At 29.2% G+C, this 27,137-nt stretch overlaps 1 protein-coding gene across 3 annotated transcripts in view; it reads right to left on the bottom strand.

The window, feature by feature from the left end:
• The window catches only part of LOC129913453 (uncharacterized), a 711,188-nt gene that overhangs the window by 279,623 nt on the left and 404,428 nt on the right, over positions 1 to 27,137 (bottom strand). For all 3 annotated transcript variants that reach the window (XM_055992144.1, XM_055992142.1, XM_055992143.1), the window contains exon 2: positions 3,727 to 3,855. In XM_055992144.1, coding sequence (XP_055848119.1) covers positions 3,727 to 3,855 — 129 coding nt within the window. The remainder of the gene's footprint in view (positions 1 to 3,726; positions 3,856 to 27,137) is intronic.

Raw genomic sequence — 27,137 nt, 5'->3', positions numbered from 1 at the left:
GATCTGCACGATGTACTTTTCAAAAAAAAGTCTTTAAAGAAGTGTGATAAGATTACTGAAACAATATAAACATTAAATTACCAATGTTTTGTCGAAAAATTAGGATAAAATTCAAAAAAGTTTCCACGTTTGATTAAAAAAAATCGAAAAAAAATTCAATATATCTACCTTCAAACTCTTATAACATGAGAACGCCGGAACTAATTTTAATGTTTATGGCCTTAAAATGTAGCTTAGATTATACAAATGCTTTTTTTTTGTTTTGTTTTTTTTTGTTTTTTTTTTTTTAATTTTTTACCCCCCTTTACCAACGTACGAAATATACTTTAAAAACCAAACATACGAAACGTATCAAATACATGAAATATACGAAATGTACGAAACTAACGAAACATACGAAACATGCGAAATACATATACGAAAAATACGAAACATACGAAAGTAACGAGTAACGATATTATTGATGCGGGTACTAGTTAGAGCCTACGATTTTGTTCGTGTATTTAATTACACGTGTACCCGATACACGTGTACACGTGTATGTAAAAAACGTTTACACGTGTATCTTATTTACACGTGTATTTATTAAATACACGTGTATTTATATTTACACGTGTAAATACGAAACAAAATGATTTTTTTGCTTTTTGGGGGTAAAATAAAAGTTTTTAAAACTAAACAACTGAAGATTATTGTGCAAATAAATAGTTCGAATTGGAAAAATAGTATTTGAACTTTTTGAAGACCTTATAAATAATTTATTCAAAAATTAAAAATAATGATGTGCCTTTTCATTAAAAAAAAGCTAATAAATTTTTCCAAGATATATTTGCATATTGCCTACTGTGTCTTTCTCAGAAGAAAGTGTACCAACTGTTACATGTTTTTTTTTTTTTTGTTAATCACCGTTTATTTGAAGATCATATGGTTTACTAAGTTCATAGTGAAAGTGTAAAAGGTGTTTTATAAATAAAGCGACAAATTCAATCAAAATAAATTTTAAAATAAAACTAAAATATGAAGCCAAGGAGTTGGGTATGGCAATATGCCCACCGAGAAGGGACAAATGCCTACTGTGACTTATGTAGTTCACAACAAAACAACCGTTTTTCTTGTCCCGGTGGAACAACCGGAGCCCTTGGACGGCATTTAAAGGGACTCCATGGAGTCAATTTAATTATTTTATATGTTTTGTTGCTTGGTAATCTAATCTAATCTGCTTTATTTTTTTACTTTTTAGTCGTATAATATTTGAAAGAAGATGATAATTTGCAGAGGCGTACACTCCCTTGGGGCAAGCGGGGCGGTGCCCCGGGGCCCCCAACTGACCCCAGGGCCCCCACTGGGGACAATGCAGAGAAGGAAACTGTTAGCATAAATTGAGTTACGAAGTAACAAGGGAGACAAATTATGTCATTCAGTGTAATGTATAATGAATTGGCAGCCACACAATATATGTATATTGATTTTAAAAAAAGTTACCCCAGGGGCCCCAAAAAAAAAAAATAAACTGCTTTTTTAAAAGAAAAATTATAATTTTATCTTAGGGCCCCAAAAAATATTACTTGAAAAATCTTTGCCACCACAAATAATACAGTAGGGGCCCCAAAAAAAGCAAAAAAAATATTATTTGAGGATCTTCAAAAGTGGTTCAAAACAATCAAATGGAAAATTAAATATAAATTCAGGGGCCCCAACATAAATACATCAGGGCCCAAAATAAAAACATTACGTTATTGGTGGCATTCCGAATATTACTTCAGAACAGAGGCCCCAATACCTATTAATTCTTGGCTCCAACAAAATTATATTATATTTTGGGGGCCTCTAAGCACTTAATTTTGAGGCTCTAAAAATAATTTTTCAGGGGCCCCAAAATAAAAAAAATTATGTCTTATGATGGAAAATAAAATATGTATTTATTACTTCAGAACAGAGGCCCCAAGAACTATCAATTCTAAGCTAAAAAAATTTTATTTTAGGGGTCTCTAAATATTTAATTTTAGGGGCCCCTAGTACAAGTGTTTACTACTTTTATGAGAGACATTTTAAGTAAGTATAGCAAAGTGCATTACGAAAATATTAAAACATTAAAATAAACCTAAAAAATAAGCCATACAAAAAAAACGTATACGTATACGTAATTTTTTTTGTAACTAAGGGGCCCCCAAATATCAAAGGGGCCCCAAAATTTAGTCTTACCCCGGGGCCCCGGCGACTCAACGTACGCCACTGATAATTTGCTTGGGTGGTATGAGCTCCCAAAGCCCCTCTCTTGCAATTTACCTACAAAAGATTTTACGATATTTAGAATGGGATAAAATAGATTTGGGGTGTTTCAACCCCCCAATGCCCCTCCCCTGAGTTCGGACCCCAAAATATTGCGTTGCAATCCAAACTTCATATGTGTACAAAGTTCAGTTCGATACGATAATGGGAATCGGGTCAAAATTTTTTTCCAAGATTTATATGGCTAGGGTTGAATAAGAATTTCCAATTAAATTTTCCGTGTAATTTCAATGTGTAAATCTAGCCAATAACCGCAAAAACCTGAACAATATCCTTTTCATTCAATATAATACATATTTTAGGAAATCGCCACCAAATCTACCTGTTCGAACGCTATTTACACGTGTAAATATAAATACACGTGTAAATATAAATACACGTGTATTTACAAATACACGTGCTTCGGCACGAATTATTTAAATACACGTGTACCTTAATACACGTGCAATAGTAGGCTCTAGCTACTAGTATCAAAAGTAACGTATACATGCGGGTACTCATTTTGTCGTTACTTTTACAGCCCTAACTGTAACCCACAACAAACAGATAAATATTTTGTTTATCCATAGTAATCATTTGTTGTTGTAACTTTTAATACGGCTTATGTAGCAATGAAAAAGAACGCATTAAAAATTATCTTAAGCTTTTTTCTCACTTCCCAGAACATTTTCTTGAGACCGATCTCATTTTCTTGAGATTGATCTGAAGAAAATATACCAGAAAGTGAGATAGAGCCTAAGCTATTTTTTTTTTTTTTCCATATATGAACTATTATTATCTATATCCTGAGCTACGGTCTAAGCTACTGAACCGATGTTCTTAAAACTAGGAAGTAATGAGTTTAAAAATACATGATACCTAAAAAATGTATTTTTTCTTCAAAAACAACTTTCGTTAGAGTTATTATGTGTTTCCCATACACCACATGTATTCCATCATATACATATGCACAGAAAACATCAACACAAAAAACATTTTTATCTTGCCGCTTGGAATTTAATTTCCCAACATTGATGTCAATATCTGCGAAGAGGAGCCAATTTTAATTGATAAAATTCTTTGCAAATTTTTTCATCCGTCAAGTAAAAAAAAAAAATTAATATTATTCCTTTTAAAGAGCTTGCTGTGAGAAATTAAAGCAACACAGAGCACCAACACTAACGATGACACAAATACCTACTCTTTCCACTATTTATATACTACGCTGAATGCCGCGGCGCCATGGCGCGCCAATCGTGGTATTAAAAAGCGACATTCTCGCTCGAAAGTTTACCCTTTCACCATCTACTTCCCTATACAAAACAGACACCATTTGCAGTTGAGTAAATGGATCTTTTCCTGTTGCTCTGGGGCGGACAAAAAAGGACGAAGATTAATAAATGAAAATTATTCAATACCATCTCCTTCAGTATACGATTTATAAAATTGAATACTCACCTTTAGCTATAAACTTATTGTACTGCGCGAATTCAATGGATATGCTTGTTCCTCTCGGGCATGAGATTACTACTTGATCCGTGTCACAAGCTGCCTTCTGATATGTCCTCAATGTGGCCGATAAAAGAGCTTCACAAGGGCGAACCAAACAAAACATCAAGAGATCAACAGGACGAATGCACAAAATATTCACAGGATATTAATAGCATTGCAGTGTTCCCGGCAGAAAAGTGATATGGTGAAATGATGGCGGGTAGCGCATAATCAAAGTTCACATTTCACGAAATATTCAATTTTCATAATTATTTTTGAAGAATTTCATTTTGTTAATTCCAGAATGCACATGAGTTCATTTGAATTCCAGTGATTTTACCGAGCGTAAATATCATTCCATAAATATAACCGAAATGTGAATAATATGAAGTCGTTGTTCATGTACAGACGACGTTGGCGCAGTCATTATTAAGTAGTGTTGTTATTGGTGACATTTTGTCCATTTAAATTCATGCATAAACGGACATAGATCAAGTATTTACAGATGCCCGCATTTGATGGCAATGATGGCAGCAGCGATATTGAAAAAAAAAATATGTATTGATTTCACGTTGGGCGCCATTAATGGACATGATGTTTGTGCATGGTTTAAATTCAGTAATAGTCAGATATTACCATGGAAATCAGTGTCAGTTAGTATTATTTTATGCAAAAATCATCCACATCCATAGAATATAAAATCGAATCATTGTTTTCATCCAAATTGAGGTATATTTCGTGTGCAGCCACAAGATACGTTTTTAATCCATCGGCATAGTGAAAAATAAATCGATTTTCACAAGAATATAGATGGTGTAGATATTTAGAATTCAGCAAACATCCACGTAAAAGTTTGTTAGACATGAAAATAGATAAAAGCAGAAAAAAGTTTCTATGATTAGAACACACCAAAAATATAATAATACTTAAATCTTAAAAAAAGAACAGGACTTTACAAGAATATAAATATAATATACAAAAAAATGTGTCAAAGATATTGAAACACGTTCTTTCTAAAGAAGAAAAAAAAATCTAAATAAAATAACCAAAATCTGTTGCCAAAGTAATTTCATTATCTTATCCTCACAAAAAAAAAAAAGATAACAGTCAACCCTCTTAAGGATAACGTAAGCACCTGTTTATTAAAAATGAGGTTGTGATATCTCTTTTAGTAGAAGAGGTCTTATTTTATTTTTCTATCATATTTTTTTAGCAGGTTCCTGATGAGATAAACGTACACCTTCTTTTGGTTGCTAAAGAGGAAAAAAAAAGATTTTGGGTTTAATCAGCTTGGGTTAAGGAATTTCTTGATGATGTCTTTTGGTAAGTCCTCAAAAGATTTGTTTTTTTTTATCAATTTCGAAATATAAGAAGAAGAGCACTTCTTATATATCTAATATTTTTTTTAATTTATCTTTTCAAAAGAATGTTCAGTTTTTGTTTAAAAAATTAGTGATAAAATTGATATCTATGTATAAAAGAGTTATTTTTGTAAAACTAGACGACAGTTAAGATAAAATAAAAAGGATGAATTTGTAGAGGAAAAAATTCTTAATCTTAAGTTGAGAAAAGGAGCAACCACTCAAAAACGAAGATTTAATTTTGTATGACGTCCTGTGACGAAACACAAAAATATTCCTTCTTTCTTAAAAAAATTTGAAATCGTACACTGAACTAAATCCTTACGTGAATACAACGAAAAAATTCGTTGAGCCAACGAAAATTTAATTAATTTTCAGCCGGTGAAAAATTTAATTGGCTCAACGAATGAAGAATTTCATCAATTAACGAAAACTGTCGTATTTTAATGAAATTCTTTCATACAAATTTTTGATCCAAAATTAATGATTTTTACATCACTTTACGAAACTTTTTCATCAATTAACGTAAAATTTAATTAAACACGGTGAAATTTTTCGTTGGTCAATGTATTTTTTCATTAATTTATGTAAGTTTTATGAATATTTTAATTAAATTACGAAAAAATATTCGTTAGCCAACGAAATTTTTCGTCCATTTTTCTTCCCTAAAATTTGGAATAAAAACCTGAAATTCAAAAAAAATGGAGGGGAGCGAAAATTTTTTTCTAATTAAAAACAAAAACATTTGTTATTTTGAACTTGAGTTTTTGGATTTTTAATCATAAAATAAAAAAATTAAATTAAATACACAGAAAAATTTCAATAATACATTATATCTTCTTCTTCAAAGAATTCCTTTATTGTTCTTCGGGTCGGGATTAAGTACCCATAAGTTACATTAGGATGACGTCTTTGGAATCTGAATGGAAACAGAAATAGAAAAACAAAACAAAAAATTTAGAATATTTAAAATAACAAATATATTTTTTTTATATAATTATATAGGAATCATTGAAATCGAATTTTACTTACTTTGCTATATTTCATTGGTCATCAACTCTGCCAAGACTTAAATTTGGAGATTTTGGTAATGGTGACGATATATTGCTCGTGGTGGGACTTTTAACAGATCTTGAAGAATGTCTGTTTTTGAAAATCAATAACTGGCCTTTTTCGATATAAATTTCGATTCTCTCCATTTTTTCAGCATACATTCGATGTTATCTCCGTTGGGGATAGTGTTGAAGTATCTACAGGTGAAGGTGTTTGTTTTCCATAATTTTGTGAACGTCGACACACCTTTTGTTCTTTTTGAAAAGATGAAACATAATTAAAATTATTGCGAGCTAGTTTATAATTATAATAATTATTGTAAATAGTTATTTATCTTACCTTTACTACTTTATTTTAAACTTTTTCAGCACACAATTTTTGTTTTTATTTATTCCGCGTGATTGGGCTGCGCACTTGCGGGGTTAGTCTCGTTAGTCTACGTTTTTTTCGTAAAACAACAATTTGTTTTTTGTTAACTGATGTATTTTTTTGTAAGCCGATGTAAAATTTCATTAGTCTATGAAGAATTTCATAAGCCAATAATTTATTTTTATAAATTGATGAAGATTTTCGTTAGTTAATGTTTGTACTGTAATAGGTACTGTAGATAGGTAATTAAATAAATAAACTATAAATTTACAAAATTTCAATTAATTTCATATGCAAAATACCTACTGAGATAACGGTAAAAAGATGTTCTTTTTCTACACACGTTATATCTTTTGATCTAGCGCACATACAAATTTGAATTAACTTTAATACGTATGCTGATAACATAACTTTTCATTTGATATATCACAATTAACTGTACAAGCTCTACAAGTTACACAATCTTAAATTGAAAAACTTGAAAAATACCTCAACACACCTGTGGAGATCTGTTGACGATGACCAGTGTAGGAAGTATTGTAATCTCAGCTTGAAATTTCGACATAGTTGGCTTTAAGAAATTCTTGTTTTTTTTCTAGGCATCGTAGAAATATGATTTATACGTCATATAAAAGGTGAAATAACCTTTCAGATGATATAGAATTAACTGTAGGTTGTCATTTAAAAAAATATATTTAATGGTGTTAAAAGAGAAAAAAGATTGATTTTTTTGCTTTTTTGGTGAAAAGTGATTTGGTTTGAAAAAAATAATAATCCAGTCAAATAAGGATTTAACCTCGGAATGAATGTTAGTAGAAATTTTTTTTGCTCAATATCTTCCTTTTGCCATTCTATAACATATCTCAAAAGTCTAGAAAAATCTCATGTCCGCTTGTCGCGATTTCAAGGTCAAATCGCGAAATGGAGATTTTCAAAATTAGCAAAAATAGGCTATGGTATTATATACACATATGATACATGATTTCAAGGTATTTTTTAATGCTGATTCCAAAAAATATAAAATCAAGACAATCTGACGTCTGTGGAAAAAGTTATACCTGTTTTTCATCTTTCAACCCATATTATTATAACAGTTGCTACCTTACTACCGAAAAACCCTTAAAAGTAATGGTAGCGGAATCATATTTTGCATGAGGGTTTTCATATCCATTATCATTAAGAATCAAAACAATGCAATGCAAAAAAACATTTATATCTATGACAAAATGGTATTTTTTGAGAAAAGGGGAAATTTTGGGATGTGCACTAAAAAACATCCTGGTACAATCTTGGAATTAGTGCTAATAGGCTAATTTTGTTGTTTCTATCTTTGTTTGGATATTCTATAACTTATGTCAAAAATCTAAAAAAATCTCATGACCGCAAGTTCTTATTTTCCAGGTTAAACTAAGTTAGGTGCAGATTTAAAAAAAATAATAAGAAAATTTTAGATTCTTATATGTATACCAACATAACCCATATCATTTCAAGGTATTTTTTAACGCTGATTCCAACAAAACCCACAAACAAATCAATATGACCATCCCTGAAAAGTAATGTACCTTATTCATGTTGATCTGACACAAATATCTGAAGAGTAGTTTTTCAATTTTTTCAAATCTGCACCTTATCTTCAAACCAAGAAAATTAGCACTTGCGGACATGAGATTTTTTTAGATTTTTGAGGGTAGTTAAAGAATATCCAAACAAAGATTAAAATGAAAAAATTAGCCTATTAGCACTTATTCCTAAGATGAACAAGAATCTTCTTTAGTGCATATCCTAAAATTTGCCCCTCCCATCAAAAAATACCATTATTTCGTAGGTATATATATTTTTTGTAATGGATTGTTTTGATTTTTAATAATGATGGATTCTAAAATCTTCATGCAAAATTTGGTTCCTCTACCATAACTTTTAAGGGGTTTTTGGCAGTAAGTTTGCAACTGTAATAATAATATGAGTTGACAGATGAAAAACAGGTATAACTTTTTCCAGAGACGTCAGATTGTCTTGATTTTAGATTTTTTGGAATAAGCATTAAAAAATACCTTGAAATCATGTATCATATGTGTATATAATACCATAGCCTTTTTTTGCTAATTTTGAAAATCTCCATTTCTCGATTTGACCTTGAAATCGCGACAAGCGGACATGAGATTTTTCTAGACTTTTGAGATATGTTATAGAATGGTAAAAGGAAGATATGGAGCAAAAAAAATTTCTACTAACATTCATTCCGAGATTTACCCCTTTTTTCTCCTTATTTTACTGTATTATAAGCTCTTTTTGTAGATGTTGTATAGACATGAACGATATAAATATTTTGAGCTGAAACAATAAGCTTTCAGATAATATAAAATTGATATATGTAGGTTGTCATATAAAAAACATGTATTTAAAGTAGATAGAATAAAAAATAGGTAGATTTTTCTTTTTTTTGGCAAGAAAAAAATTTTTTTAAGGTTTCACTTCTACCACGTGTGAATTGAACACATGACTTTTGTTTTTGGTTAAGTGATGAATCTTTTCATTAAATTGGATTTTTTTCACTAAAGAGGGAGAAAAAGTGTATGAAACGTTTTTATTAATTGATGAAGGTTTTCATATTACGAAAAATTACATATTTTCGTTGAGCCAACGAAAGTTTCTTTTGGCCAACGAAAATGTAGTATATGAAACGATTTTCGTAATTTTACGAAATTTGTTATTTTCAGTGTAGAAGCGTATTGATGTGAATAATTATTGATATCCTAGGAAGTACTCTACGCATTCCCCGAGACTGATGACTTAAAATTTTTAACTAAGACTAGCCGGGCTGCCGGGGAGTACCCCGAGACAGTTCCTAGAGGTTCTGTATTCACACCTTGCCTACACCCCCTATACATTTGTTTTAGGGGTACTTTTAGTTGAATTAAATAAGGCTTTTAAGATTATTATTGCCCGGATAAGTGGTATATTTTCAAAGAAACTTCAGAAAATTATATAAAAAATATTTTAAAAAACTGTTTGAATTTTGCTTTTATAAATTTTGAGTTAAAAAAAAAAAATTTTCAAAAAACTTTTCATCAACTTGATTAAAAAATTAATTATTATCCTTTTTTTTCTACTTATTTTTTTTTTTAGATATTCTGTGATTTTTCATAGGGAAAGACAAAAAAAGTATGAATGTTTATAATTAATAACTTTTGATGTTTAATAAATCCATTACCAAAACTAAATTATCTCTTTCAATTTCTCATTGATTCGTATATAATTGCATTTTTGTTCTCTTTTTATTTGTTTTGAGTTTCACTCAATAACATTTAATTCATAGAATCGTTTATACTACATGGAACCAATGAGCAGAAAAAAATTAAAAAAAAACTGAAAAAATAACAAACAGTCCCCAAACAGAATTTGAGAAACGGATGGAAGTAGAGGGTACCATCCAACTATGTTTATTTTTCACACATTTTTTTTCTTCCTTTGCCACATTTTTTTTTCACATACAGATAAAAAGGGAATACATATTAATCCTAACAAACAAAACCGACACTACAAGTTGAATTAATATTGATGGCACGTTGACAATGTTATTGCATCCGGAATGAGATTGGTTTTTAGGGCAATATAGGGATATTTTTTTTTTGTTTGCATTGAAAGTTAATGTTTGTGCAATTATTTATTGTAGAAGGCAAATCAACGAAACACATGATATTGCAAATTAAGGGTTTAATAATTTTTTTTTGTAATGACGATGAACAGTTTACTCAAACGAAACTTAAATATTTGATTTTGTTTAACATTTTTTTGTACACTCTTAATTTGGACTTTTTTCTTTACATAAACTGTTATACATCGGGTGCATTGACAACAACTAGGGTGTAATCTTTGATTCGGGAAGCAATTTCATCTTATCGAAACTTAGAACATAAAAAGAAACTTTACACTAAAAAGTTACGTATACACCATAGTGACCCATTCGAATAATTAGTTTAATTTGTAGTTGTATAATTTGAATTGAATATTGAGGATTACATTTTCAAAAGAAGATACAAAGAAGCTAAATAATTTTTAAGAAAGTTTCAAAAACTTCCTTGAGGTATGTATGTAATGTAAGGAGGATGCAATCAACCATTTTTTTTTTTAAGTCAAACATCTTCAACTCATTTTTTTTTTTGACGTGATAACGTCTTATAAATCGATGAACCATGGCAGCCACAACAAAAAAGTGACGCCATTTTCTAAAGTTACACTCTCGCGGCAAAAATTTCAATTCAAAATTAAAAATAAACTATTAGAGATACAAAAATCTTCTATAGCTTATTTGAAAGATAATAACCTAAAGCTTACTTCAAATGAAGGATTTTTAAAAATTGCGTCATTTAATAGGGTAAACAGGGTTAAAACGGAAAGATGAAGTTTGGGTTAAAATCAAAACGCAAAGTTGTAGAGAGTTGATTTTTTTTTGCTATAGATAGATGAGACTAATTTAAGAATAACTGTATTTAAGAAAAAATTCTAAAAAAATTTGAAACTAAGCTATAACGTTTTCTTTGAACGTTGTAAACGTGTTGGAGCTATGACAAAATGATGATTTCGGTTAGGGAAAATTTTTCTAAAGGTGCCAGGTTAAAGATGAGGAAAAAAAAAATTATGCGTCTGATAAGGATTTTTTTCCAACACTCTGCGTTTCAAAATATGAATTTTTGAAAAACACCTTTTTTCTTAGGGGTATTTTTGGGTAGTTTTTGATTTTTAACTTTTTTTTGGAGCGTTCAAAAAATCTCAAACTTATAGAACATGCCTTATGCATACATGTGCAAAAAATTCATATCGTTTAGTGAGTTTTGACTGAATAACGGAAGAAACAAGTTTTTAAAAAACACGTTTTTTTACCGTTATCGACTGATTTTCATCGTTTTTTATTTTTATCTTTTTTTCTTGAATAGATACAGGAATAAAGTATAAAGTATAATGATAGACCATGACCACGACTAAATGTGTGCGAAGTTTCAATCATTTTCGTAAACACAATTTTGAGATAACGGTAAAATAAAATTTTAGAATTCAACGGGTTATAACTTTTGACCAAGAGCAGATAGAAATTTTATTAAGCATCCTGATACAATTTGGTATATTACACATAACGGTAGACTAACTACAAGCTACACAATGTTAAATCGAGAAACCTCAAAACACCAGTGGAGATCTGTTGCCCCCCGAACAGCCACCAGTGTGGGAAGTACCGTAATCTCATTCTGGAAATTCGACATGGTTGACTTTAAAAAATTCTAACTTCTCTTGTAAACATCTTTGAAATGAGATTGATACGTCATATGTGAAATAGGTGAAATAATAAGCTTTCACATGGTATAAATTTAGCTCTTTTTGTAGATGTCTCATAGACCTGATCGAAATATAAATTTTAAGCTAAGACAAAGACAATAAGCTTTCAGATGGTATACAAATTTTTATAGGTTGTTAGGGAAAAAAATGGAATTAATGACGTGAGAAGATAAAAATTCATGTTTTTTTTTGCTTTTTTTGATGAAAATGATTGTTTTCAATAAATTATTTTTAAACTTTTTGCGCATACAAATTTAAAAATGGTTTTATTCTAAAGAAGAAATACTTGGCTTTTAAATTGCATAATTTTTTTTGTAAGCTTTTAAAATAAAAAAATTAATAGGTAGGGGAGAAGGGGGTACATTTGACACTTAGTTTTTAAAGGTCTGTATTTTCGAAAACTGTTTATGTTTTCCAATGTTTTGTTTTGTATTTGATTTATTGACTATTCAAGATTGGGAGCGTATCGGAATCCCGCTTTTTAAAATCCCGTTTTTCGAAAATCCCGAAAAAAAAGTTTCAAAATCCCGTTTTCTAAAATACCGCTTTTTTAAATCCCGTTTTCTGAAATCCCGCATTTTAAAATCCCGTCAAATCCCGAAAATCCCGATTTTTTTTACAAAATACATGCTTAATTCACAAATAAAAAAATCATGAGAAATAGACAAAAAATTAGTAAAACTGTTTTTTTGCCCACACAATATGTACCTTCAACACATAATGAAAACGGTATTTCTTTTATAAAAATATAAAATGATTAAAGCCTTAAATTGAGTTCACAAGTAAAAGAAATTTCATTTATTTAAATATCAAAATTGTTGAAATGCATCCAAATATAAGTTGAAATATATTTAAATGAAATTTCTTTTGATTATGTAGAGTGTTCTTAATTTAAGGTGTTGTGATCATTTTATGTTATTATTAATCTATGGGATTATCACGATTTGAAACTTCTGAAACTTTAAAGTAAATATTAGTTTGTTAATTGATTTCTTTTTAGTATCACATTCCTTACTTTTTCTTATTTTTTTATATATTATATTTTTTGTTAAAGCTTTTAATTAAATGCGTTTAGAACAATGTCTCATTTTTTAATTTGTTTTAGTATCCCGATTTTGCAAGCAAAACTAGTTGTTTTATTTTAAAAAATCGCGCGATTTTATAAAATAAAACAACTAGTTTTGCTTGCAAAATCGGGATAATAAAAAACGGGATTATAAAAATCGGGATTTTAAAAAGCGGGATTATAAAAAGCGGGATAATGAAAAACGGGATTTTAAAAGCGGGATTTAAAAAAACGGGAATATAAAAAGCGGAATATCGAACCCAACCCTTCAAGATTATACTAACAGTAATTTTTTTTGTTTTACAACATTACAACATTTAAAAAAATTATGTTTTCTAAAAAAAGTCATTTTGTCAAAAGTGCCCCGATCCCGGGGCACTTTTGACTTTAAAAGGGGTACATTAGACAATGGTGGATTAAACCCCACATCGTGTGCATTAAATTTTTAAAACTATCAGTGGATCTTACTCGTCTATTACTTAATTAGAAAAAAAAAACAATATAACGAAAAAAATAAATCAAAAAATTTATTTTCTAAAAAGAAGAAGAAAAAACAAAAACCATAAAATATTTCAAAAAATCTCTCCATTTAAATCTTAATCAAAATTAATCGATGTCGATTTACTTTTAAATAATTTATTAAATAAATAATTTCCCAAATTCAAGGTAAAAATGTGCCCAAATTGCAAAAGTCAAAGGTGCCCCGAAGGAGCTTCATAACTGTTTTTCTTATTTTTTTCAATAACTAATACTATTTTTTTACAAAGCTGGTTTTAATTTACTTAACTTTAAGCATAGTGCTATCAAAATATTGATTCAGCATTGAAAAAACTTTTTATTAGGTTCAGAAATCGCTTACATACTGGTGGTCAAAAATAAGATCAGAAATACAGAAAACACGAAAACACGTGGTACTCCGCGAAAAGTTAATGAAAGACTGCGAAATTTCGCAAAATTTCTTTAAATCAAACTAAGCTTCTTTCTTCATCCAAACTACTGTTAATTAAGGGCACGATCATACCGAAATGTGTCAAATGTGCCCCGGTGTCAAATGTAACCCCGCTTACCCTACCTATAATGAGAAAATAAAATAAGGAATTTTTTTTTAGCTTTTTCTTGTAAATTATGATTGTTTGAAATAAGTAAAGGCTTCAATTGACTCTTTTTAAACAAAAGCACACAACCTGTTTTCTGACGACGTTATCACGTAAAATCATCGTCCGTAAACCGGATTTACAGACAAGCCCTTTTTTTGACAAATTTCAAGGAAACTTTCTATGTTTTGCATAGCATTTATATCAAAATCAAAATTTTAAAAAATTTCATTTTTGGATACCTAAAAAAAATTTGATTTTTTTTTTTGTTTTGAGTTATTTCAATTTTCTCGAATACGGCTCTAACGATTTGGATTTTGGTTTACTTTAGGTGTTGGAACTGCTCCTGAAGAAAACATAAGTCCATATTCGTTTGCAAAATTTAATTTGGCTTACGTCATGATTAGTGAGTGGTCAGTTAGTTTGATTAATGGGCAAGAAGCTGAACAATTTACAAAGATCACTCATACGCTACAGTGACCTATTTTTATTTTAAATTAACTGTACAAAAACAATGAATACAGTTTTTAAATGGCAGATGAATTAAAAAACAAAAAAAAAAACATATATGAAAAATTCAATTATTATTTAAATTTATAAGAAATAAAATCATAAACAAAATAAAATCTACCTAACGCAAAATGTTCAAATTAGTTTTCTTTTTTTTTTTGTATCTCATGTCAAATTCACTGCTTTTATTTGAACTCCCACTATATATTTTGCAATCATGTTTTTTTTTATATAGTTACGCACATTTATGTTTTTATATATTTTTTCATATCCTGCACCTTTTCTATAAAACGTTACAGTCATAACCTTATCCAAATGATAAAAAAAAGAAATAAAATTGTTTCACTATAATTCGGTTTCTTTTCCCCCCCAACCAGCCAGCGTGGCGCCCAAATGATACAAAAATATTGTTTATCCTTACGGTTTTTTTTTCCTCCTTTTTATGAGTGCAGAGATGTATACATAAAGTGAATTCTGTTCATGTCTTTTTCCAGGTGAACAGATATGGGATAATAATATCTCTGTTTCACTATAAAAACAGCGCGATGTCAAATATGGAAGCTCTCATGAAAAATTATTGGAAACATCTCCTCTGTTCGGCTCTGTCTTTTTATATAGGAGTGTAAAGTGCGTATATCTTTATATAGAACACAATACTTATCAATTCGAATCCAAAGGACTTACAAGGGAAAACAAGGGACCGAAACAACATTTTCATTTTTTTTTTGTCTCGTAGAACAGACTAAATGACGACGACACGAGGGTATGTTGGCGTAGGCCCCGTTGGAAGGATATTAATCGCCAGGGCTGTACCAAAGTGCAATTCAAAAGTTTTGTGCACTCAAATATTGTAAGCTGTCTGAGAAGTCAATTGTTTTTCGAGATTTTTTTTTTAATAACATTTCGCTTCAGAGATTTGAATAAAATTCTCGATTATTGTCAGTTCTAAGAATCCATATTCTACCCTCAAAAAATTCATAGGTCTACGTTACCAACTTAAGCAAGATCTAGCATTTTAACCAAGGGATTAAACCAAGCATAGACTTGAGGAGCATCTCAGCTCCAGACACACAAAAGTTTCATTGTCCTTTTGTTTTTGTTTACTCTGCTTAAAGTATGGTTGGCTAATCCGCCACTGTGAACGGGGAAAGTTTAAAATAAAAAAGAATTCTTTTTTTTTTTCTGTAAATCGTTAACATTTGCTCGAGGGATAATATTGGATATTGGTTTTGCATTCACACGGATGAAGAGTGCTCGTCGCAGGAATCGTATTGAAAGTACACAAAAAGTATTCTTTTTATTTTTCTTTTCTTCATTTGTATCGAACACGCTTTGTAATAACCCTAAAAATATTCAAATATGTACCTTCTTAATCCGATCTTTTTCATTCTTTCAATTTATATACACATATAGATACCTACTCACCTATCTACATAATATTTTTTGTTGAGCAAAAAAAATAAAATTATATATCATATCGATTGAGCCCCAAGGACCAAGAGTTTCAATGAGTTTCTTTGTGCAAATGCGTCTGCCGCAGGCAATTCAAGTTTGGTTGTGGCACTTTAGATGAACATCTTAAATGTATGGGCATGAAATTCTTATCTAAACAGGAAGTCAAGTTCAATTGCTTGTTTTCTGTGTTTTCTTTCTTTTTTTTATAAAATTTTTTTCAATGGAATATAAAATATTGTATGGGCTTATACTCGTTATACCTACATGTTATAAAAAGAATTCAGATAAAGGCAATTTACAATTGCGTTCGTTTTGAGAAAGACATCTGTGACTTTATCATTTTCAATTGGAGCATGGAAACGATTTGGTTACTTTGAGTTTATAACACTTTGAATAACAAAACTGAATAAACGGGTTAGATGGATGTTATATGTTAAATTAAGGAATATTTCTTTTGATCGAAGTGCTCACACGAGATTTTGATTGGAGAATTGAGGCTGCGAGTTGGAAGGGTTGTTATAAGTTGAAGACTAATTGGATTGGGGTGTTGCTTTGTGAATAAAAGATTATTTTTTTGAATTTTTTATTAGTTTTTGTTTTTTTTTTTTTTTTTGTAGTTGAGAGAAAGGTAGAAGAACTCTTAATTGATCTATTTTTAACTTCAATTGTGTAGGCTTTTAGAAAATCCGTGTTGAAAAACGCTCATGAAAAAAATTTTAAGGGACAATTAAAAAAAAAACTCACCTTACTAATAGGTTTAATAGATGTGTATTATATATCAACAAATTAGCACGATTATATTAAATAGCTATAATAATTTTGAAAATTAATTTAGTTTTCTTGATTACAGAGCTACATATATAAAGTGGATAAACTTATCCTAATTATTTAAAGAATGTCAAGTTTCTAAAAAAATAAATAACGTAGGATATAGTTCCCAAAGTTTCCTTTTGCCCGGTAATAATTGGATATAATTTTTTTCAAAACACAACAATTTTTAACATGCTATTGTCTAACAAATCAATGAAAGCTGGATGCATGCATAAAAGATCTAAGTCTGTTGACATTGCAGCAGAGATGAAAATTTCATATTAAGACCATGTCATATTAAGCCAGGTCCAACTTCAAACATCTATATACAAATACATATAGTTCAGCGTATTGCTTAAAAAACATAAACACCCGTTAACGAACTGCGTCTTGCACCAGAGCATATAGCAGTATTTTCATCAAAAAACTGGCCATAATTATTTTTTGTGGTTTTTGTTATTATCTCTGTTTAAAATGAATATTCCTACAAGAAAATACAATATAAACCTAGTTTTTGTTATTTTTATTTTTTCATCAAAATCTCATAAATTTGATTAATGACCTATAATACTCCGACTGTCGACATTATTTTTCTCAAATTTTGTTCCTCATCCCTAGTACGCAATTCTCAGTTACTTTTCTCTCTTCCCCAACCTTATTTAAGATTACCCATAGTAAAATACTCTAATAACATCAGTAAATTTAATTTAAAAATAAAAAACATTGCATAAAGTAAGGAGTATTTTCTATTAGAAAGTGAAAAACTAATTGACCCTCAATTCTCTAAAGAGCACGTAAGAGCACCCAATTTTTATTGATTTGGTTTAAGGAATATATAAACTAACTCATAAGTTTCAATTAATCGCAAAATAACGGGGTATAATAAAACAAAATCATTAAAGTTCAAATAATGACTTAACAAAAATAACAATATTTTATATACTTGTTCTACGCCCGAATTGAAATAGAAAATACCATCTAATATTCCCAAAATTTTATTAATATCATTAATAAATAACTGAAGAAGAATTCTCCATTTAAATTTTGTTTTGATTTCTATCACAACACTTTGATATCGCATATTGAATAACACTTATCAAAGTACTTCGCGTTGAAATAAAAATGAGGTAGATGTAACAGTTAACTTTCATTTTTTAGGAATATTTATTTTGCACCCACTTTGACAACTTTTTTTGTGTCAATTATGATTTTAAGAAAATCGACTTTTGACCAGGTTTTTACTGCAAAAACTCCTATGTGCAGAGGTCCAAGGTATTTTTTGCTCACAATAATTTTTAAATCATTTTTTTATTTATTTGAAGCACCTTAACTTTTTTAAACTGACTTAACAAATGACCAATGTTTTTTGATTTTTTTTTACAATTTTTTGTGTTAAGTTACACTAAAAATAAAGGCACGACTTGGTCCTAAGTAATTCATCTTATCGTAACAATTGCTAAATATACTCAGACTTTTTTATTTTATCTCTCTATTTAATAACTTTAATCTGAAATCCATTCATTTGAATGTGTATAGTAAATATTGATTGATATACATATGTGCATTAAATCAATATTAAATGCAGCAATAATAAAAATGAACATACTAAATGTATTGACAAATATATAAAATCATTTTGAGATTTGTTTAAATACATATGTGAAAATGTAATTTAAAGTACTTTAAGTACTCTCTCTACCAGTAAACAAAAATGTATTATTTATTTAGTACCTATGCATATGTGTATATTCAATAAGGTTTTTATTAGTTAAATTAACTTTTGTCAAATAAACAAATGATTTTTGATTGGCTCATAGAAATAAAAAGCGCCATAAACATATAAAATTACAATTTAAATTAATAACCAACATTTTATGCATAGAAATGCATATACCTACAAAAAATTTAATTCAAAGGAATTTCAGAAAATAATCTAAATAAATTTATTTTCAAGGTAAACAAACAATATTTCAATGAGTTGAGCAAATATCTCTTTGCATCACGAAAATTGTTTTTATTATAATTGCCACAAGTATACAAAAATACAATAATAAAACATCTAAATTCATCAATTGAAAATTAAAAAAAAAAACAGCCAAACAAATAAATAAAATAAATAGTTTGTTTGTAATTAAAAAAAAAAAAAAAAATTGAAACAAAATCCTCTGGGATTTTCAGGAATAGTTAAAAACAACAACTATAACCGCAATGCATTCTGTTCATTATAAATAATATTATTTATTATTTTTTTTTGCAAAAATTGACGTGTAGTATACATAAAACATTTTTGAGTGATATTAAAGCTTCGAATTGGGTACTCTGCAGGAGCGCAATTTATTGAAGTCTTAACATAACCGCAAGGTTAAATTAGAAATGATTTGTAAATGGCTATCTAATTAATTGTGAACATTTTACTTGAGGAGCTTGCTAACTGATGACTTCTTAATTATTTAACTTATTCAATCCAAAGCCAAAACCTCGAAGCAGTTAATGCTAAAGGTTTGAACTGATGAATGAATGATATAGTGATTTGGTTTTGAACTTAATTGAGTCATTCGCTGTTACAGCAACGGAACTTTGAAACTTAACCCAAAATAATCATTCTAAAAATATTTTTTTTTATTTGATCTTCCCAAGAGCAACTTAGGTACTATTAAATACTATTTATTATTACCTATATTTTTGTTTCTATTTCAAAAAGATCAATTTTTCTTTTTATAGAAAAATTCAAGTTAATACTGTCAAAACAATGTCTTCCAATAAAAACTCATATAATTTCAATGGCGTGTTAACTACGCAAGAAAACCATCTGTCAGTATAAAATCACTATCATTTTCTTGCATTAAAAGAAAAGGGTGTACCCTGGTACCTCAATCTTAGGTACATGAAAGAAAGAATACGTTTTTTAACGTTTGTGTGAGTTTCTTAAGAACAATATTGTAGAACCACCATAACCTCAAAAAGCAACACTCACAAAATTAATTTGCAATTTCAAAATGTGTTTTACTATTAAATCTGGATGGCTATAAAAGCGTTCAAATAAATAACTTCCGCCAGGCCAAAATTAATGTTAGTGTTGCAAAGATCATGTTTTGTTCAATAAATAAAAGCCTTTAATTGATTTTCGCCTTACCAGACTCAATTAAATCAACGCGTTAAAGTCTTTACTTTCCATGTTTATTATTAAATTAAATTCCACAACGTAAATCAAGGGCAAAGAACTTCAAATTAAAAACACATTAAATCAGCTCATTAGTGTCACTCAATTTCCCATGGTAAAAAATAAATAAATACAAAAAAAAAAAACTATACAAGAAAAGCTACCCGATATAGCTGGTACACAATAACACAATGGAGGATTGTATGTTGTTTACTTTGTGCTTTTTCAAGGACCAACCAATAAACACACTTTCAGTTACTTATTTTAACTTCGGGTACATTCCCTCTTCTATATCTATATAGAAATAAAATTCAAGTTTCACAGACTACTCAAACCACATATATAAACAGCGTCATCCCCATGTTTTTTTTTTTTTTTTTTTTTTTTTGATAATGAACGACCTTTACTTACATCCAAGGTTCGCGGCAATAATATAAGGACTAGGGAACTCTTCTCCTTCATTTAACTTACAATGCTGGAACAGTTCCAACTAAACATAGCGATCCATATCAAAAATGGAAACCCTCTCGGGTAAACCACATATCGCTGGAAAACGTTTCTGAAAACGAATATATCTAAGGTGGTTCTCATTTCTCGCTTATGTTTGGAATTTATGTGAGAAAACCATTTTTGGAAGGCTTTCGTGACGCGCATCCCTGAAAAATTTTGAAATTCGAATACCAAACGATGGGACAGCATCTGTAGGGGATGCTGTCGCGACCGCTTATAATTCATATTCTGGGTGCAAAATGCGTTGGATGTGGCCACTGTGTGAGTGGTAGCGAAGTTGGTATAGAACTTTGTTGGTTTGATTATGGTAACATATTTTGGCGACGGGTATAGGTGTTTTCTCAAAAAAATGGAACCACACTTGTCGCAAAACAAACAATCAACTTTTAGCCCAATGGTATTGGTGCAGGGCTGGTTTTTTTTTTTTATTTAACTTAAAAAAAAAAATGATTTCAATTTTACTTGAGAAGGTTGATTTTTTGGTGTACAAAAAATACTTAGAGATGTGTTAAGAGAATTTTTATTTATAGTAAAAATAAAAGTTCTCCTTTAGAGTTAGGACAAACATTAAAATTATCAAAGCAATTTTTAAACAGAAAATATTTTTTTTTTTAACAAAGTAATTTCTGCTAGAGTCAGCCTCCAAATATGAATCCACAAAAAAATTCAAACTATTTCTTTCAAAATTGTATGTAATTAAGAACGAATTTTGTTTTAAAAATTAAATTCTTATAGGTATTTGTTTAGAAAACACAGAAAACCCGATTCAAAAATGTCTTGAAGTTCTCGAGAAAGTAAAACAAAATAAAACGAAACCACTTTTTGTCTTTCGACGAATTGGCATTCGAGGTACCTATTGTTTTACGATTAAATGATCACGAGTCAGTTTTCAACGTGATCAATGAAATAAAAAAGAATTTATTCAATACTGTGTCAGTTTATTGTATTCTCATAAGACTCTGAATGTTTAAAAATAAAAGAAGAAGTACTAAATTACATAGCATTTTGAAAAAAAGTTTGTTTCCAAATACATTTTTTATTAAATATTTCTATTTTTTAAGACTTTTCAAAATAATACTTAAAAACAAAATTTCAAAAGAAAAAATTGAAATAGTTAAAAAAATCCAAAAACGCGTTTTTTTTTTTTTTTTTTTTTTGAAGAAATAAAAGTGATACTTAAATGCTTCTGTATTCGTTGAAATCTGAGCAGTCGTTTACGAGGAATTTATAAGCAAAACAACGTCTAAATTGGTGGTAACTTTAAATAGGTACAATTTTTTTTTATTTTAAAAATAAGGTTTTTTCTTCAAGGTTCAACGGATTAAACAAATAAATAGGGAATCACTCATAACTATTAACTACACAATTCGAAGAAAATTCTTCCAGCGGCTTAGGCTGTATCTCATGTTATGTATCTAAAGATAAACAGACACACTGACACCTATTTGAAATTCTCTAAATATCATTGTAATGTCATGTCTGACTGTTTTTTTCAAGATCGATTGTTTTTACGGTCGGAAATTTAAAAAATGGTGCATAAGCATAATAGATATAAGATTTATTCTATGCTAAAATTTTAAGTGAAAAAAACTTAAACTAGCCCTTAAGTGCTGCTTTTTATATGTTAAACTTTTGAAATATCATAAAATATTCAACAATAATAAAATCAATTCCTATAATGAATTGCTTCAAAATACATTAATTTGCATCAATATATTTTCATAATATACAAAAAAAAAAAAAAAAAAATACGCATACGCCACAGTGCCCCTCGAAGTTTCCTCTAAGTGAAAAAAGAACATTCCTCGTCTGTAAAGTCGGTTTAGAGATAATAATTTTTTGTTACAACGTCATAAGAAAACACACTGTGTGCTTCAGATAAAGAAATGATTAAAAAATTATTTTTAAGCAAAAAACATTAAATTAAAAAAGTATTGGCCTTTTGTGGTATTTGAGCCTCGGGTCTTTAGTGCATAAGACAAAAATCATTCGACAGCTTTTACACGCTGATACTGAACTTGAGCCCCGTTTTGGTCACCTCTGGGTGCAAAAAAATCTGCAAGACTTCAAAATTTGATATTAAGATGTGTGAACCAACAATAGTGTCGTAGCTTAGGGGTGATTGAAATTCGTCTTATTTTGCAAATTGAACCTAACATGATTTTAATTTCAATTTCAAATTTAAGCGCCCTTAGGATTTCAATTCAAATAAATGCACCCGTTGATCCTGAAAAAAGTACTGAGTACTTTTTAATAGCGAATGATGTAGGGATACCAACATTATTCCCAAGAATGTATTTTTCCCCATTTATTCTCTCTACCAGGGATTTGGTCTGACGTATCTCTCGTGTGTGTCTTTCAATTTTTATTTTTAAATACTTTGCTTGTTTTGTTTCGTTTCGTTTCGTTTGAATAAGCTTTTTCTTTCGCTCCCTTGGTGCAAAAATGCAAAAATATATAAAACTGTGATATACTAATTTTGTGGTTATATATTTATACGTGCATACATACAAAAGTCTGTATGTTATTCGTATACGAAGTGAACACAAGCGTTCTGGAATAAAGGAATTCATTTCAAGAATTTCAATGAACAAAGAATATATAACACAATATTTTCCGCACAAAAAAGGGATCCCTCTGGAAGCGTTTTGTATGAGCAGGGGACATGTCGTGTTATTCTTTATGTCGCAAAGGATTTTGGTTTCGGGATTTTTTTTTCTTCACTGTCTTTTTTTTTCGAAAATTTATTACTGTGGTTTTTTTTTTTTTTGACTAATGTCCCACTTGGGAATATATCTATAGACTCTTCATTATTTTTGCGCTTACCTACTTTTCCCCTCATTTCATTATTTTAATATAACTTTAACTAAACCGACCGCACTTTTCAAGTAAGTATATGATGTAATAAAAATATTATTAATATTAAAAGTCTTTACATGTAAGTATACTGTTATTTAAGGAGAATGCTTTTAGTTTTCAAAGTTATGAGGATGAAAATAGGTTACACGTTTTGTTTCAAGATCAAATATTTAGCAGGGATAGATCCTTAGAGGTTACAAATGTAGGTACATTCTTTTTGTAATTATGTATGTATTTTGTTTGTAACCTTTAATTTTTTTTATAGGTACACCAACACATTTTTGATTTACTAGCTAAAACACTTTTTGCGTGTTCTAGGTATATCGAAAAAGAAGAGAAAAGTACGCAAGGACTTATTTCATTTTGATTTTTTGTTTAAAAAAAAAAAAAAATATTTAGGGAGTTTTTTTTTGCCTGAAGACTATTTAAAAAACAGCAGGGGTTCAATTTCCGATCTGTGAAACTGTGAAGTGATAAAAAATTTGTCATATTAGTTTTTATATGATTTTTTCTAATTTTTTAATATTTTTTATTACATTTTTGAAGTTTGTTTTAATTTTTGTATTTATCCGAAATCGTATTTATTATGAAAACGTAATAAAACTTATCACTTCGCAGTTTCACAAATAGGGAATTGACCCTCAGGATTTTAAAAAAATTTTACAGTTTTTTCCCATTGCCTGAACTATGATACTTTTTCATATAGACACATCACATATGCACATGCTAGAAAGAAAAATAAATTTATGTATCTTCAACTCACTGCTCATGAAAGCTTAGGTCATTTTAATTTTGCACTTGTTTCACATAATTCGAAAATTCGGATATCCACTTTATTAACATGTTAACTGTGAAGACATCTAGGCAAACTCTAATTAAATATTCAATAGCAAACATAGAATTTCTGAAAAAAAAACAAGTTATTTATCCCATATCTTTGATTAAAAACAAAACTTGAGTAAAGTGAAAATATTTCAAAAAACCCTAATCCAGTTTTCGCATAGAAGAAAAAAAGGTCTAGGTATGCAAATTATGTATTGGAAAATTTAACCAACCCTACCGTTAACGTCCTACTTGTCATTTTTCAACTCGTACCCTTTCAAACTCATACTTATTTAAAGATAAAAAAAAAAAACTATCTAAAACAATTTCTCATAGTTTCATAAAAAGGTTCTACTCTCCCCTACTCATCACTCCGACAGATCCTTTCCTTAATCTAAAATAAAAATTCATGCCATTCTCTTTCTTGAATTTACCGGTATTCTCCTCACATAATACTCTTTATACAAAAAAACAAATCTACCTTTAAAGTCCAATTTGCACATCGTTTCCCAAGAGATTTAAAAAATAAACCTAACCCCATACCTTTACACATTTTGCTAGTTTTCCTCGAATCCATCAAAGAAAAGCCTATTTTATCCGGTCCTGCGAAAAGACAAAGACACGAGCAACAAACATGTCGATTTATATTTTGGTCGCCATTTTTTCGTTTTTCTTTTTTGAAAGTTTGGATGTGTAGAGTTGGTATGCTTTAAAGTTCATTCGAAATTAGACATTCTATGGGAGAGAGAGACTATGAGCAAATTGTAGCTCTCCCAGGGAAGGATTAAACAAAATAAGCATTTGATGGGTGTACCCATCTTTAATTACATAATATTTTATTTGATTTGTTAGCGACATTCTTATTAAAAAAAAAAAAGCTTCAAAAAATAAAATACTATATTCTAAGTTGTTTTGAATATCAAAGCAATTTTAAAAAGATCTAAAAAACATCTATGTACTCAAATAAAAAAAAAAAACAAATTTAAGGTTAAAAAAGTAAACATCAAGCGCCCCATAACATAAAATATTTAAAAACAGCACTGTCTAGTAGGTATAGATCCTTTTGGAAAATAAACTAGAAAGATTTGGCTAATGTACGAAACCAATTGACCATAGCCGGAGGTGGGCATAAAAGGTGCAGGGATTTATCTCGAAATAACCTCTTCCCTTCCAAATAGACAGCAGTTCTCTGTCCAAATGTCGATTAATGGCCAAAGCAATAAATTTATTTGAAAAACGAAAAGACCGTTCGCCCGACCAGCACGCCTTCTTTTCACAAAACAAAAAAGAAGAAACGAAAAAAAAAAAAACAAACGAATCCTAAGTAAAGTTTAACTTTTGTTTTACGTCTTACGAAACCCTGCTCTTTTGTTTGACTAAATGGATGTGTCCTGAATTCTGATCATCAGTATCAGATGCGTACATATCTTACACACACTATACACAATACATAAATAGGTGAACCTTAGCATTTTCTTGGGTTCAGAGAAATGCCAGGTCAGGATATGCCTTTTGATATTTTATTAAAATGTTCGCAAGGCTTTACTCTTGTCATCGAAATGTGTATAAGATGATGGTATGATGGTTAAAAGTGGACAGGCAAAAATTCTGTAAAATGAATATAGCTGTAGCCATTATATTTATGTATAAAAGGTTGTCTCTTGATAAAATGACATTAAAAACAAACAAAAAATGTGAATAAAAATGAAAAAAATACAAGAAATTTAAACGTTTTCAATAAAAAAGAACATCTCGAGTGTCCCTTGACGAGTTTTGACTAAAAAAAAAAAAAACAAACAAAATTCTAACAACAGCTACAAGTAATTGAATTTGTTCCCTTAGAACCCTTTCTTTGGTTTCCTATCAATAATATGTTAGTTTTGAATTAAGGACTGTTTAAATAGCAAATAGTTACTAATTTTAATTTAACCTTGAAATTCTTCAAGATGTTCATTTTTGATTTTTTTTTTGTTTGAAAATAGCTTTATTTTGCCCGGAAGTAGACAATTTTTGAAAAGGACGAGGTTAATTGGTCCAATATCCAAACTTGCAAAAAATATTCTACTCCTGTGTCACGGACTTTTTTAAAATAAGATTTTTTGTAAAATCTCTGCAAATGTTTCGAAAATGGCAAAATTAGTAGGTAAACTAAGTGGAGCACAATTTTTATCATATTAAAAGAAATAAAATGCACGACTGGGGTCGCACGAACTTGCTCTTAGAGTTAAAGTTGTTTAAATTTTTAAGACTTTTTATATAGAAATTTGGAAAAAAAAATAAAATTCGTTTTTAAAAAAAAAAATAAAATAAAATCTGAAATTAAATTGCCCTCCAAAACAAGTATGCAGTTTTGATTGATATATTAACATGCATTTTTAGAAAAAAAATTTTCAAAATCGTTATAGCCGTTTTTTAAAAAACTAATTTTTTATAAATAATTTTTTGGAAAAAAAGTTTAAAAATAAAATTGGTATGCCATTTTGTAGAAATCACTAATCAACATCTAAAAACAAAATTTCAAAAGAATTAAATGTACCGTTTTCGAAAATTTGATTTTTCAAAAAAAAATTTTCAAAATTTTTTTAAAAATTTTATTTTTGGCTTATATTTAAATTATATAAATGCTTCTTCACAAAAAGTTTCGTTGAAATCGAATAAGCGGTTTCGGAGATAATCGGATTTGAAAAAAACGGTTCTATGGCAGGTACCGTTAATAATGATTTTCAAAAAAAAAATTTTTCATTAGAAGATAGACCTAAACTTTAAACTAACACTTGAATTTTTTAAACAAAATCGTTGGAGCCGTTTTCGAGATATTTCAATTTTACTAAAATTGGTATATGACAAGTACCGTTATTTTTGGTCCAAAAAAATTAATTCCAAAAACCCCTCTGGAGAGTCGCCAAATAACGCTCCATACCAGGTTTGACATCAATCGGTCCATCCGTTTAGGCTGTAGCTCCTTATACAGACAGACA

This window comes from Episyrphus balteatus, chromosome 3 (genome assembly GCF_945859705.1).
Source record: "Episyrphus balteatus chromosome 3, idEpiBalt1.1, whole genome shotgun sequence".
Classification (NCBI taxonomy): Eukaryota; Metazoa; Arthropoda; class Insecta; order Diptera; family Syrphidae; genus Episyrphus; species Episyrphus balteatus.
The sequence above is the reverse complement of the archived record's forward strand: the minus strand, read 5'-3'. Positions and strand labels throughout refer to the sequence as shown.